The sequence below is a fragment of the Schistocerca americana genome, chromosome 6 (assembly GCF_021461395.2).
Source record: "Schistocerca americana isolate TAMUIC-IGC-003095 chromosome 6, iqSchAmer2.1, whole genome shotgun sequence".
In the NCBI taxonomy this organism is placed as follows: domain Eukaryota; kingdom Metazoa; phylum Arthropoda; class Insecta; order Orthoptera; family Acrididae; genus Schistocerca; species Schistocerca americana.
Window position 1 is genome coordinate 81,490,014 of NC_060124.1, and position 16,689 is coordinate 81,506,702.

General features: G+C 38.2%; 1 protein-coding gene across 1 annotated transcript in view; it reads left to right on the forward strand.

Annotated features, from left to right (window-relative positions):
- LOC124619972 (lysosomal-trafficking regulator) overlaps nucleotides 1-16,689 on the forward strand; it is a 594,456-nt gene that overhangs the window by 153,492 nt on the left and 424,275 nt on the right. Inside the window, exon 16 of the mRNA XM_047146635.1 lies at nucleotides 14,016-14,117. Coding sequence (XP_047002591.1) covers nucleotides 14,016-14,117 — 102 coding nt within the window. The remainder of the gene's footprint in view (nucleotides 1-14,015; nucleotides 14,118-16,689) is intronic.

A 16,689-nucleotide genomic window follows, 5' to 3' on the forward strand; every position in this document is an offset into this window, starting at 1 on the left:
GGACTCTGTGCTGGGCAAGAGTGTCATGACAAATTCAAGCTTGGTAAGGGGCCAGTGCCTGAGAGTGCTCTTTGTAAAATTGGACTAGGATTGCATCCGGACATGGTGATTTATTTGCTTTCAAATATTTCAGTTGTTTCTCTACACCAGGGATGCTTACTACTGTGTTGTCCATACAGGAGTCTGTCCGATGGTCAGATGACGGCATGTTTGTAAGATTCTCCTGTGTGAATGATTTCATGAACATGAAATTTAAAACTTTGGCTTTCATCTCTAGCAGGTTTGTTTGATTCTCCTGTGTGAATGATTTCTTGAACATCAAATGTAAAACTTTGGCTTTCACCTCTAGCAGGTTTGTTTGTTTTAATTCTGCTGGTATGTGAGGATAACTATAATGTTCCACTGTCACAGCGGAAGTGCCTATCTTGATCTAAAAAAAACTTTAATAAATACAGATTAGAGAGTGAATCACAGACATGAGCCAGAAATAATTAGATATTCATTGTATACCTTTTTGTTTTGTTAATAATGACTATATCTTGGCTTTTCAATCCAATAATTTCTTCATACAGTTAGAGCAATAACAGGAGCGGCTAGAATTATTACTGCTGACTAGCTCATCTCAACAAAGAAGAGGAGTCACAGAAGTTAGAATAATTTCTAACACAAGCCCTGGGATGTGGACTCACGTCAGTGATATAATCTCTTGGCTGATATTATCGGAATCGTGTACGAGATATAAAAAATTATTAGTAAGAATAAAAATTAATTTCTCAATAAAAATTCCATAAATTTAAGCAAAATCAAAGTGGATACTACAAATGCAGGTCTCACGAGGTATGCGGGAGAACGTCTGAGGAGTTTGGAATGTAGGATAGAAGCTACTGGAAGAAGGAAAGCTGTGGGGGAGGGTGGGACGGGTTGAGGATTAGGTTCATGAGTTGAGCTTGGATTGTGAGAGTCAACAGAACGCTTGCCCATGAATGGTGAAGGTGCCCCAGGATCGAATCCAAGTCCGGCACACAGTTTTAATATGGCAGGAAGTTGTTTGTTACTATGAAGTTAGTAGTATTAATTGTTGCATATGAGATCCTGGAGGAGATTTGATGTTAAATTATGGGGATGTTACTGTTTTGTGAATGAGCCAGATTTTTTGAAGAAGCTAACTGAAATTGTAATTTGTTTTGTTAGTATTAAGTCATGAGATTTGGCTGTGCAATTGTTGAAACTTTGGAAGCCAAAAGAAAGATATAGTACATGGCTGTGGATTAAAACCAGCCAAGGAACATTTGGCAACTTACGACTTCTACTCAACGTGGGAGGTAAATGGAAGAATTTATTAACTTGCACAACTACAGCCATCTGCAGTTCACACACCTCAGATCCCATTACTGAACATTGCACAAACTCGGCAACAGCTACACTATTTGGGCACAAATACTTACCTGACACCCAGGTTATGTTTCCCCTCTTTCACCACCAATAATTTCTGAGAATTGCTGTAATGCAGCTGTAGGTGATAGCTCAGATGGTGTGAATGATAATAAATTGAAACATACTGTATGTTTTCATCAGAATGTAAGAAGCATGTTAAATAAGAAATATAATCTTTTCCTATCATAATAGGAAATTAAAAATCTAAAGGTATCTCTCCAGATGTGTTGTCCATGACAAAGCACTATTTGGAAGTGACAGAAATTGAGCAGGTCTACCTACAATGTAAATTGGAATAGCTATACAAACAGGAAGTGCATAAGACCTAAAATGAATATTGCGTTAAACAGTCTTAGAGTATTTCAGTAACAGACATGGAAATATACAAGATAGCAGTCCAGATGGTATACAGGTGTCCAAAAGGAAACATTTAGACAGCTGGTGAAAGCACTTTTCTAGAAGTAATTCCGATAATTAACAATGCAAGTTGATTTGTTTGTTAATATAACTTAAAAAAATAGGTTACAGTGGCCATTTGTAATTTTTGATGCTTACATCAACTCATTTTTTGCTCCTGTAGCCTCTTGTTTGTTGTGGAGTGTACAGGACAGGATTTGCGAGTGATGGCCACCCTGCAGCCGAACGCGTTGCAAAATAAAGACCAGCAGAACAAGCGGCTTCTATGCCAAGGCCTGCCTGGCTTGGTTGGCCCTGCTGGCAGCTACACTAGCCATCAGCTTCATTGAAGCACAAACTCTCCCATCGAACACTGAAAGTGTCTTTGATAAGGTGATTTCCTGTGGGAGGAGCCAGACAAAGAGTGCCCAATATCATAGGGCAAGGAAGACTCACAAGATTTAGAGAAGGCTACTTTCAGAGGGGAGTAAACCCTAAAGAAATCGAAGTCCTCCAGGATGGGGGTTAGATATGGGGCCAATAAACCTCTTCACCGTAAAAAACATCATATTATGAAACATCAATAAGAGCTTCAGATAATAGATGGGAGATACAGAATACTACTTTCGCTAAGGAAAAGGATAAAAAATTTGGCAGTAGTAGCTCAGAGTATATGAACAATGTTGAAACCTGGAAAAATGAAATAAATAGTTGATATATCAACAAAAATAATCAATATCAGAAAATGTAATGTAATTGAATAAATAAAAGATCTGCTTACCAAGTGGTAGCAGGAGGAAACATATATGAAGGTTAAGAAAATCTACAAGCTTTCGGAGCCAGCGGGGAAGGGGAAGTGAGAAGGATGGAGGAAAAGTACTGGTGAGCTTTACAAAATAGGAAGCGTTTGGAGAAGTCACCTGGAACCTTGGTCAGAGAAGACTTACCAGATGGGATGAGTAAGAAAGACTGACTGTTGGAGACTGCACTGGTGCATTTGTGAACTTTGCTGAAGAGTTTTATTGAAATGGGAAGAGAGCTATATATGTGTTTTATAGACTGAAAAGACTTTTGATATTGTGAGTTGGAATAGCTACAATGAGGGAAAACCAGATGACTCATCAACAGGATAGAATTAGGTAAAGGAGTATGACAAGGCTGCTGTTGGCTTCCTGTGCTTTTCAGCCACACTTAGAAAATATGACTGACTACTGCCCACTAGGTGGCAAGGTAAAAATTGAAGAAGAAGAAGAAGAAGAAGGAGGAGGAGAATATAATATTTGAGGTTTGCAGTATCAGAGCAGACCTGTGATTGGATTCAAGACTTTCTTGCAGATAGAACTCAACACGTCGCTCGTAATGGAATTAAATCAACAGATGTAAAGGTAATATCCGGAGTACAACAGGGAAGTGTGATAGGACCGTTGCTGTTCACTATATGTATAAATGATCTAGTAGAAAGTGTCGGATGCTCTTTAAGGCTATTCACAGATGATGCAGTTGTTTATGCCAAAGTAGCAGTGCCAGAAGATAGTAAGAATTTTCAGAACAACCTGCAGAGAATTGATGAATGGTGCAGACTCTAGCAGTTGACCCTGAACGTAAATATATGTAACATAGTGTGCATTCATAGGAAAAGAAATCCACTACTGTACAGCCACACTATTGACGACAAACAGCTGGAGACAGTGTCTGCCGTAAAATATCTAGGAATAACTATCCAGAGCGACCTTAAGTGGAATGACCATATAAAACAGATAGTGGGAAAAACAGACACAAGACGCAGGTTCTTCATCGGAAGAATCTTAAGGAAATGTAACTCATCCATGAAAGAAATGGCTTATAAGGCACTTTTTTGCCCAATTCTTCAGTATTGTACATCTATCTGGGATCCCTATCAGGTAGGACTGATAGAGGAGATAGAGAAGATCCAACGAAGAGCGGAGTGTTTCATCACCGGATCGTTTAGCTGGCATGAGAGCATTACGGAGATGCTAAACAAACTCCATTGGTAGACATTACAAGAGCGACGTTGTGCATCACAGAGATTTACTACTGAAATTTTGGGATAGCACTTTTCAGGAGGAGTCAGACAACGTGTTACTTCCTGCCACATACATCTCACATATTGACCACAAGGAGAAAATTCGAGAAATTAGAACCAATACAGAGGCTTACCGACAATCATTCTTCCCACACACTATTCACGAGTGGAACAGGGTTGGAGGGATCAGATAGTGAGCTAGTGGTACTGAAAGTACCCTCCGCCACACACCATTAGGTGGCTTGCAGAATATGATGTAGATGTAGATTACATGGTCCTTCTGGCAGGGTAGGCTTAAGGAATTTTGGGGCCACATGTGAAGTCTGAGTATGGGGTTCTTGCTCTTTCAGGTGTGTGTGTGTGTGTGTGTGTGTGTGTGTGTGTGTGTGTGTGTTTGCACCTCAAACAGTTTTGATGAAATTTGCAGACTGAGGATTCTTTGAATCTACGTGCAAAAGAGCCAGGAGTATATTAATTACTAGTTTACCGGCAACTTCACGTGGTAAGCCCTTGTGAAATCGTGGGTAATCTAGTACTTGTTTATAAAAATGCATTCATTTAATTTTTATATAGAGTGTAGTGTGGTAATCTTAAGTTGTAAGAATACTAGATGATGTAGATTTCACAATATCACCATTCATCTTTTTTTGTGTAATGCAAACAGATGGTGGTGTTGCTGCTGCTAGATTACCAGTTCATCTTTGCCATGTTAAATGTAAGCACTTAGGCATTAAAACTTGAACAAAATATGTGAAGTATACACTAAAACAGGAAAGTATGCACCAAAAATATACTAATATGAATGAACGTGCACCTAAAACTAAGACCCAACAGAACTGGAAAAACAGGAATATAAAAATTTATTAGGTGTGTATGGCATTACAGTAATACTGAGCCAATTCTGAACTGATTTTAGTTATGTCTGTTATAATAAATTACTAAATATTTTTTCCAAATATTTCAGAAAGGTCATGCTTACATTTGTCAAAATAGTTTTCACATTTGGAAAAATTGGCTGACGTAGTAATAACTTTTACATGCACTGCTAAAACCATGCAAAATTAGTCATATGATTAAATAGATTCTGTCTAATGATAAGTTAAACAGGAAAAAGCCTACCTAATTGTAAAAGCATTGTTTTAAAAATTAACAATATTATGTAAAGGTTAATTACTACTCACCATAGAGTGGAAATGCCGAGTCGCAGATAGGTGCTTATCTCCAACTCAGCATCTCCACTACATGGTGAGTTGCAACAATTCTTTTCATAATATTTTTCTTTCTTTCTTTCATCTAAGGACCATGCACTAATTTTAATGCTTCCTTCTACGTTGTTCTTTCTCTTTACTCCCATATTCTTTCATCTTTTAACTATGTATCCTTTTTCTCTCCTTGGATAACTTTGACCTTGTCTTCTTCTGCCTCCTGCAGTGGAATCCTTCCATTTTTAACACTTTCCTCTTGAAAATCTCTGTCTCTGTTACATCTTTTTCAGTTATGTTCTCTCTTTCCAAATCTTTCCTAAATTCTTGAATCCAGGCTATTGTTGACTTCTTGTCCTAAACATATTTAAAAATCTGTTTGGTTAACATGTTGCCGTTCATTCTGTATAAGTGTCCAAAAAACAGCAGTCGCGTTTTTCATAGTGTTTCCTTTATGTTTTCTATATTGCAATAAACCTCTTCATTGCTTCTTAATTTCCATACCTCTGTATTTTTTGGTGGCCCAAGTATTTTTCAAATGAATTTTCTTTCTAGGACTTCATGTTTGTGTTATTTTTTAGTTCAGTACTAAACATTCACTTGCATAGCGACATTCTGCTTCTACTGCTCTCCATTTTATGCACTCTTTCTTCTACAGTGAATTTTTCTAAGCCATTTTCTTGGATAATTTCTCCCAAATATTTAAATTTATTTATCCTCCTTATCTGGCCATTATCTGTTGCTAGGGATTCCGGAGAACTTTTTATATTTGTCATAAATTTTATTTTTTCTACAGATATTCGTAAAACTTCTTTGTTGGCTATTTCTTCCAAGAGATTTATTTGTATTCTAGCATTTGTTAGGTTTTCAGAAAGAATGGCAAAATCATTCACAGATGTTAAACAGTGAATTTCAATACCTTTCTTTTTTTAGTTCCCAGTCGGATTGGTGATAGTTTCTGTTCTTTTAGTTATTGTTTCCATTCTCTTACTATGTACTCTAGTATGCAGTTAAAGAGGAGTGGAGACAGGTCATCACCTTGCCTTACATCTGTTTTTATGCCTTCGATATTTCACCCTGAAACTTTACTTTTGATTTGGTGTCTGTGAGCGTTTCACAAATAAGTTTCGCTAATTTAGATGTTATTATTCTATCCTGCATTTTCCATTATTTTACTTTAAAAATTACTCACTTAAGTCTTCACTTTTCTTGCTTTTTGAGCAGTAAAGACATTTACCAGTTTCTCTGTCTCAAGCAAAAGTGCAATCCTTCTTTACACTGCTATTATGGCAAGACCTCTTAGCTGCTTGTTGCTCAGTGAAGATATGAGATAGTTTTTAATTATCTTTAACTTGAAAAAGCTGTGTTCTGCAGAAGCTACAGACACTGGCATGGCATTTTGGAAAAACTTCTTGCAAGTCCATTTCGAAGATGTACTGAACTAGTTCTAAACGTGTTTGCAGTATGTGGAAGCACAAGGGACACAGTTCCAATTTGTTTGCAAGTTGTTTGAATTTGTGGCACCTAAATGCATTTTCAGATCTCTCAAAGTTTCTGCAAGATTCCTGCATCCTCTGTTGAGCTCATATTTCTTTGTTGCCAAGTTCATGTCACAGCAGTTAATGAGCTGCTGAAATATTTGCTTCAAAGATGCGATAATGGTGTCTGCCAAAATGTAGTAGTGGTTTACCCTAAAGCAATTTTCTTCCCCAGGAATGAGTTCATCCTTAAGAAGCCTGCCTTTTAATACTGGGTTCTGTTAACTCAGCTACATTTGCTAAAGATGCAACTAATTCCTCCATTTCTTTGTTAACCTTTTCAAAACTACTGGCTCTATGTTCTTCAGTATCACGAAGTGTTGATTTTATAAATTTTACTATAGTGTCTAATTGATTATCTTCTTGCTGAACCGCTTTATTGACTCTGTTGATATGGCAGAGCACATTATGCCATATTGCAGCACACAAAGAAAAATTAAATTTTGAGATTTCTTTCAAGAGACTAGATACTTCACTGAAACACATTGAATCATTTTTGCATGTGTCCCTTAACTCTGTTAATGCAAGTCTTATGTTATTAGGCTCTGATCTTATAACCTGAATACTTCCAGTCCTGGCCTCCCATCTGGTATCACACAGTGGTTTCAGAGTCATGTTTACATTATTCTCAAGTCCTTCCCAATGCCAAAAGTTAATGTGAACAATCTGTGAACTATATAAAAAAAGCACAATTATAGATGATATTAATGCGTCATTAATAACCAAGTTTGACTTATGAGCACAACAAGGGATATAATGAGATCTTAGATTTTCTTCGATGATACAAGCTCATTACCAGTCTTCTTGCTCTTCACATTGCTCTCATTGTTGGAAGTGTGTCTCCTATAATCTACAAGTGGTATGCCATGGGTCTGTAGCATAATAACCTTAACAAAACTCATCTCCATCTCATTTCTTCCTGATCAGTTTGATCTTGAGTTGCCTGATCAATTAATTTTGAGTTTTTAATTCTCTGCAAAAGCTCTTTCCAGTTGAGCATTTCAGTAATATGATTGTAGGACTGTAATTGGTTAGAGAGAACTTTGGACAAGCTTTGCCAGTCTCTTAAACCATTTCTTGTGATAGTGACACCACTCAAATTGAACAAAACACAACACAACAAAAACAATACCACAGCATCTTTTTTTTTAGAATGTGCAAGCCACGTTTCCTAAACTTTTTCATCATTTGAAAGATGACAGAAGCAATGAGAAACAATAAATCACCTTTTTGTCTTACTAGCCGCAGGAGATGTGACATTTTTACATTGATGTCTTGTGGACCATTCATAATTGCTCTTATTCTAAAATTATCATTTATAATATCCGGCCAGGTTCCTGAATCCATAAGATCATTGACAACTTGAAAGCCGTTACATTTCTTGAATGATTTTCTTTCATCTTTGAGATCTTGGCGTGCACCAGTTTGCTGTACAGTAACATTACACAGGTCTGCGACATAAAAATTGTTTCAAATTTATTAAGTGATTTTTATAGTAGTTTCAATGCTGATTTCGGGATAAATAGTGAAAAAATTCCATCATGTATGGTTATTTCACAAACTCCTTGTCTAGTTTTAGCTTTCTCCAATATTTCAGCACTCTAATGAATTTGAATTTTGGTTTTTAGGATCTCCATAAACTGTTATTTAGCCGTTTTTATACTAGATATACATAAAATAAAGAGTAATTAGGAGAAAACAGCAGTATTTTCATGTCAGTGCCTGTCTGTTGCACTACCTCTTCCTCTGCCATCACCAAGCAGTGAGCTTCTGCTATTGTCCTTCAGTTCACAGTACCTCTTCACTCTGTGCTGTGTACTTGTTGTTGTTTACTAGTGGTTTAAAGTAGTGACTGTTTCCTTGTGTTGTGAAGTTATTTTATGGACAATGGCTACCAAAGGATGTATAAACTCGCCAGATTGCTTCTGCCACATTTGTGGTAACTATACTGTTAAAAAGCAACAAAGAAACATTTCTGATTTTGTTGAAAAGTGTATTTCACCTATTTTAATATAAAGTTAGGTGATCAAGAGAAGCCTTGGGCCCCGTACAAAGTTTTTACAGTGTGTGTTGAAGAACGGAGGCAATGGTTTCAATGTAAAAAGCAGTCCTTATGTTTTGGAATACGAATGGTTTGGAGGGAGCCCAAAAATCACAGTGATGACTGCTATTTTTGTTCTTGCAACGTACATGAGGTTTCAATTTGAAAAACAAAAAGGATATTTGTTACCCTAACATTCAATCAGCCATTCGCCCTGTTCCTCATGGACCTGAAGTACCAATAGCCTCTCCTCCACATTCTTTGGATGATACAGATGATTATGAGCCATTGGCTCAGCAAGGTGATAGTGAAGAAGAGAGAGATTGCTATGCTCCTGGCACAACCGATCCCATTCCATTCTCACAATCTGAACTGAATGATTTGGTTAGAGACCTAGGCCGTTCTAAAGAATTGGCAGAGTTTTTAGGATCTAGATTGAAAAGATGTTGGGTCCGGGTACATCCTTCTCTTGGTATCGATTGTGGGAAAAGGAGTTTGTATTTTTCTTCCCTCAAGAAGGTGACCTTGTGTTTTGCTGTGACGTTCCTGGACTTACGGCACGTTTCAAAATAGAATATGTTCCTGATGAGTGGAGACTTTTTATTGATTCTTCAAAAAGAAGCCTTAAAGCAGTACTTCTACACAATGTTAATAAGTATACTTCTATACCAATTGGACACTCGGTTCACTTAAAAGAATCTTATGAAAACCTTGAACTGGTTTTAAGGAAACTCTGCTGTTTAGACCACAAATGGATACTATGTGGTGATTTAAAAGTGATTTCAAGCTGCTTGGTCATCAGAGTGGCTATACAAAGTTCTCTTGGCTTCTCTGTGAATGGGGCAGGAAAGGCAGAAAGCAACACTACATAAAAAAAGGTTGGCCCTTGAGAAAAACCTTACCAGTAGAGGTTAAAAATGTTGACAGGAAAAGCCTTGTGAATCCCAAAAAGGTATTGCTTCCACCACTTCACATTAAGTTGGGGCTGATGAAACAATCTGTTAAGGCATTGCCAAAAGAAGGGGAGTGTTTCAGATATCTTCATGGACAGTTTCCCAGTTTATCCCAGGCAAAGCTAAAGGAAGGAATCTTTGTCAGACCAGACATTAGAAAACTAATGACAGATCCCAACTTTGTGGACAAAATGGAAACAAAAGAAAAGGCAGCATGAACATCTTTTAAATTAGTTGTTACCGGTTTCGTAGGTAACACAAGAGATCCATATTACAAGACAATCATCACAGACATGCTCAACAACTATAAGAAGCTGAGCTGTAACAAGAGCACTCACATCTTGACTACTTCCCTGCAAACCTTGGTGATGTAAGTGAAGAGCAGACCAAAAGATTACACCAAGATATCAAAGAAATGGAAAGAAGATATCAAGGAAGATGGGAATGTCAACTTGATAGCGGGCTAGTGCTGGATGATAAAAAGAGATGATCCTCAATTATTTCACAGCCGGAAAATTAATAAAAGAAGCTTTGACAGAAAGCGAAAGTGTTGTTATAAGGACTTACGAGCTTAAAGAAAAATGGAAGTGTACTGGAAATGTAGTTTAGAACATGATTTATAAATAAAATAAAATTTTATAACGTTTGAAGAAATGTGACAAATTGCTTAAATTTTGTTATTATACCCAAAATCTGTGAGAAAATCTGACGTGATAGAAAAAAAAAAAAAAAAAAAAAAAAAAAAAAAAAAAAAAAAAAAAAAAAAATGGATTGCATTTTTGAAATGCTGAAAAGTACATAAAAGTCAGTTATCAAATTTCAAAAAATATTTTTTTGCAGACCTGTGTTATTATTAGCTATTTCCGCTGCTGGAACACTGTCATCAGCACAAAACATAAGATTCTTCAGCATTATCAACTGATGAACCTTTAGTAACACTACATTCTTTCACATCCCACTGTACATTCACTGAAACAATTGATAAGCCTATGGCTGCAACTGCTCTTATAGGTTGTTGTCACCTAGGTTTTCTTTTTTTGGCACCAGAGAGAGTTTACAATCCATTCTAACCATAGCATACAACAGATCACAAACTCTGATAGCATCAGATGCAGACCATAGACTGCCTTCATACTTCACGCCTGACTGTGTTGCTGAATCAAGAAACTAGAAACATTAGGGCCCTTTACTCAAATGCACCTGCCCATGGATTAGCAGTGGAAATCCCAGATTGCTTGGTGGCCCACACTGCGCATTTTGTCTGGCAGGGAAAACATACTGCATCGGTCGGTGACATCAAACATTTCTGGTATTTCCACAAATGCTGACAACTGACTAGGACAGAAATAGAAATCCCTATTTTCTTTGGTTCACTGGGAGAATGACTGTTGCAGTTTTCATCAAAGCCGTCCAGTTTAAGAAAAAATAAAATCAGCGATGGAGGTGCTGTCAACAGCTGTACTAGTGTGAATGGAGCCTGTTAGTCTTTTAACTGGAAACCACCCTGAGCTTGGTCCTCACAGGTCTGCAGTGATTGCAGTTGCCTTCTTGTCCTGCCTTCTAGAAACAGATGAACGAGAATTACAGTGTACAGTGAGGGCCAATGAAGGTAAAGGAATGATTTAGGGAATGAAAGTAAATACAAAGAAAACAAAAGTGACTTCACTTGAGGGGAGGGGTTGGATAAAAAGGGAAAGAATGTGGATTGGAGAAATAGTAGAACACATTCAAAGCATTAAATACTTGGCAAGCAGGGTAGAAACTGATTGTTAGACCAGTGCAGAAATTAAAACCAGGACAGCACTGACAAAAAGGCATTTTCTAAGAAATGGAGAATTTTCTGCAGCAAAATGGACAAATATTTCAGGAGAAAGACTACTAAAAATTTTTGTTCAGCATGTCCTGCACGGTGCTGAAATGTGGACATGGAGGAAGAAAGATCGAGCAGGGTGAAGTGGAGGGTTTTGATTTGTGGACATGGTGGGGGGTGGAAAGGATTAATTGGGATGAACAGAATAGAAAATGAAGAGAGAGAGGGGAAATGTAATGTAATTACTGAATGTACCGTATATACTCGAATAATCCACACCCTCGAATAATCTGCACACCCCAATTTTGAGGAAGAGGGGGAAAAAATTATTTTTTGCTTTAATTTGTTTTATTAAAAAAAATTGTTCCAACATTATGATGTATTCAAAAGTGTGTATAATATCTACTGGTTTGGCCCATCAGACGGGCAGATGGCTGGGGAACATTATCACCGCCAGCCGGGACTCTACGCGTACCTACAATAGCATAAAAAGATATGTGAATTATCTTGTTTAAGAATTTGTTAATACAGTATGTGCAATAAAATATTTTAGTCAATACCAGTACGTTTCCTCTCTTACCACTCTATTCATCACTTTCATCATCATCACTAGTGGGAGAATCATTGTTGTCTTCACCATCGTCCCACAGAGCGTCGTCCTCTGTTCCATCCAGTGAATTTGTGATTCCACATTTTTTGAAGGATTTTTCCACCAGTGGTTGCAGAATGGAGTCCCATGCACTTTCCACCCATTCACAAATCTGGGGCAAATCCAGCTGTTTGATTTTTCCACTAGGTGTGAACTTAGGGTTTTCATCAACCATCCATTGCGTGTATCGCTGTTTGAATGGCTGATTTATACACACATCTAGTGGTTGTAGGATGGATGTTAGGCCACCATGGATAATGACCAAGTCAGTTTTCCCTTTTTGTAATGTGCCTCGCACTTCCTTAGTTGTATGTCCACGGAAGCTGTTTCAGGACCAACATGTTGCGTAAATTCAGTAACACATCAGGACGACATTGCCAAATATGTGTCACCCAGTCAATTATAAGTTCATTGTCCATCCACCCTTTCGAATTCGCTCTCACTAATACCGGTATGCCTTTTACTGATATTTTCGGAATAGTTTTCCTTTTAAATATCACGTAAGGTGGTAGCTTTCGTCCATCGCCAGTTACACACAACATCACTGTACATCTTTGCTTCTCACTGCCACCAGTTTGTATCATGATGCTGGATTCTCCTTTCCTGTTCACTGTTTTGTCGAGCGGCATCTCAAAATAGACTGGCGTTCGATCCGCATTACCAATTTGCGAAAATATATAGGACTGTTTACGGCGCAGATTTATCACATAACGATGAAAATTCACTATTTTTTCCTTGTAATCGCCTGGAAGCCACTGAGCGATAGTAGTTTTCCTCCGGAATCCTAAACCATTTCGGATGAAAAATCTTGATAGCGAGCCCCGGCTAGCTTTGAAACTGGTAATGCCTAGTTCTTTGGGTAAAGACAATGCTTGAAGTTGGCACATTTCACTCATCACCGCGCATCCGTATTGTCGCTTCTCATCTACATAATCGCAGAGCCTTTTCTTGAGGTCTGGATGCTTCGCTTTTTGGCCACGAAATGCCCGGCGATTACTATTAGTTTCTTGAAGCTGCGTTTTATTTTTTCATCAGTCGCGAATACAATTCTCACTTGCGTCGTACTTTCTTCCTGCTGCACGGTTTCCAATATTCTCGGCTTCTTCAATAATTTTCACTTTTTCTTTAGCAGTGTACGAGCGATAACAAGAACTTGTAGCCATAATTAACAAGTTAGAAGACGTTAATACTTCACTCCTAATGTGCTACTAATGTGTCACAGACTGAGGCTGCAACAATGCAATAGTGTAATGGGATGTATTGTTGGAGGCGGAGCAGTACCAACAATGTTTTGAATAATCCGTGCACCCCACTTTTTCGTCCTAAAATTAAGGAAAAAACATGCGCGGATTATTAGAGTATATATGGTAATAAAAATGAGGAGGGGCTTATAAAAACTGTCTTAGAGGAGTAGAAATGGGGAGAGGAGATGAGGGGGGAAGAGGTTTCAGATCCTGGGTAATGGAATAGATGACAGCTCATATTGCAAATTTTATAGAAGGTAGGTGTGGATCACAGGAAGTGGAGACACAAAATGACCTGCTAATTTAGCAGAAAACATCATGAGGACGATGATGACAGCCTTCCAGTAACAGAGACTCATGCTTCGGCTGTGCTATATCCTTCAGCTACAGCATGCCACCTAATCGCTGACTGCTCTCCTGTGTCTGGATCCGCACTGTCTGTCAAACCCATGCATGTTGGTATTGCCTGTCAATCATCTCACATTGCTGTTTTATTACTTGGTCTGTGAAATAATTTTAATTCCTTATTTAAATGAGAGCAAATTGTTAGTTGTAGAGATGTGTGTATGAATATTGGCCCTTATATTTTGCTGTTTATAACAAAACAAATTTGCTACAAATGGTAATTTTATCATATTTGATCCATTCTTATTCATAGTAAATATAACACTAAAATTGTGCAGCAATATTTTTAATTATTGCAGGTGCTAAGAGTGAAACAATGAATTACAATAATCCATCACTCATAGAGCTGCTTGAAGTTGTACTTGCACTAAATATCTTGTCTGCTCCAGATGTCTCTGATGGTAAGTTTAATTTTATTACGTTATAACTATTGTATGTGCATTCTAATACAAGATATTAGTAAGAAGTTCTCTGAATGAAATAGAGTAATGTTACATTTGTTAAAATAATCTGGAGTATTATGTTGTGGCTGAATGAATTTCTCGGAGAACACCTTTCAAGGTAGTTGTAGGGCCTACAACGATCCAGTTCAAGGCTCGGCCCACTACTGACTGAAGTAAAATTTTATATTTATATTTTCCTACATAGATACGTGCCATCACACATTTTCAAAACTTTGAGTGCAATTGGAAATTGTCGATTGCTGTCTTCCACTGTTGCTCTCACCCCATGATGAAAGAGTAGTGCACATTTTATTTCCATCCATCCAACGGTGTGTTTGATAATCCTTATCACTTTTGTGTATAACCCATCATAATATCAGTTCAGGGCAGCCAGGGCCCGAGTCTCATCAAATCCAACCTAATGGTGCCCTGGCTGAAAGTTGGGTTATGCAACAGATGATCTGTTACTCTCCTCCAACAGTTGCTCTTACAATGTTTCAATTGTTTTTCCACTATCCTTTTTTTAGTATCCTCACATGCGTCTCCCATCTGTTTGGCATGCTGTTAATTCCTGCTTTTTTCGAATGGTTTTCCAGCATCCTTGCCCAACCCCAAGTCTTCCTGTATCTTTGTGGTGTGTGCCTAGGTTCTTCACAGCTGCTGTAATGGTGACAGGACACAGGTGCACAGAGAACTTCACACCTACAGATAGCCTCCCTACGTCATGAAATTGACCATCTCCCTTGTTTGGAAGAAGCTTTGGACTTGGGAGTCACATAGGATTGTGAGAAAGCATGCAACACTGTCAGAAATAAATTTTTGGAGGTACTTAGAAGGAAAGGGGTAGACATTTCAACCAGGAAAGTGTAAATTGTATAGAAGTGTGGAGTAGTGAAGGGGAGAGGGAGAGGGAGGATAGCTGAAGCAGAGAAATGGTCTGAAACAAGGAAGTTACTTTTAATAGTGGTAATGGATGATATTGTCAAATTTTAACCATACTCAAGTCCAAACCTGAAAGCAGCTTCGCCAGGGAAAGGCAACAAATGGCTCAAATGGCTCTGAGCACTATGGGACTTAACTTCTGAGGTCATCAGTCCCCTAGAACTTAGAACTACTTAAACCTAACTAACCTACGGACATCACACACATCCATGCCCGAGGCAGGATTCGAACCTGCGACCGTAGCGGTTGTGCGGTTCCAGACTGAAGCGCCTAGAAAGGCAACACTTCCCACTGAAAGTAGGTACAGCCTGAACAGAACTGGACTCTTGGCTGGAGAGGGCTGTTATTTATCCAAACATGAAATATCCTATAATACACAAATATGAAATTTCAAGAACATTCCAGTAATGATAAATACTAAATAAAAAATAACTGCTGGTGATCCGCAACACGCCAGACAGTGACGTTAACCACTATGCCACACAGCAAGATAATGATGCCAGTGGCAAGAGAAGCAGGAGACAGGATGGAAGTAATGTTGTCTGCTGGTAATTTAATGATGTGGGGGAAGAGAGATTAGCAAGTACAGAAACAGTTGTATATTTGGGAAGAGGGCAAGGTAGAGTATTGCCTAAAATTTAATTTGTGGAAGTGTGAGCCGGCATTCACAACAAGGAAAAAAGTATAGACACTGAGGGGGAGCGGTTGAACATGATGGAAAGCATCAAGTATCTTTGGAATGCAATACAGGAAAATGGGGGAATTGGCGAAAAAAAGTGAATGTGGAAGGCAAGCTGATAGCTCTTGAAGAGAGTGAGAGGAGTGATACATAATGAAGTAGGTCCCTGAAAATTAGATGACATTTCTACCAAACATATTACATTCCAATTCTGATGTACACTGCAGAAACTTGGTGCATGAGAGGGGGAAAAAAGTAAGGTATAAGCAGGTGAAATTAAGTGTTTGAAAAATACTGCATAATAACAATGGAAAAAGTGAGGAACAAAGTGTTCACAGAGATGATACATGAGGAACCCTGCAAGAGAAGATTGAGGAAAGAACATTAAAATGTCATAAGTTGGTGAAGAGAATAGATGGAAAGGTGCCTAGGAAGAAGCACGAGATGATGATGGAATTCCAGAGATGAAAGGGAAGGCCTGGAAGAAGTGGGTAACAGAAGTAGAAGAAAGCATGCAGAAGGGAGTGGAGGGGTGGAGAAGGGGCGAGGAGGTAGGGGGGGGGGGGGAGGAGGAGGAGTGTCTCTTGTTGTGAGCAGACTCTGCCAGATGGTGATCACCATGCTGGTGGTGATGTGACAAATAGCCCTTCAATAGCCAAACCACCTAGTTGAAATACATATGCTTGCTAAATTAAAAAACAATCAAATTCTCCATTGTACCTGTTAATTCCGGTTGTAACTGTATAGTGAGTCACAGAATAAATTTCTTTAATCGCAAATTTGCCACTTTATGATTAGATATCTGCTGGTGACTGTATGGTTTATACATCAAAGACCATTCACAAGTAAAAAGAGTTATTTTACTAAATTCACTTAAGAATGCTATTTAAAATGTAGACAATAATAAAT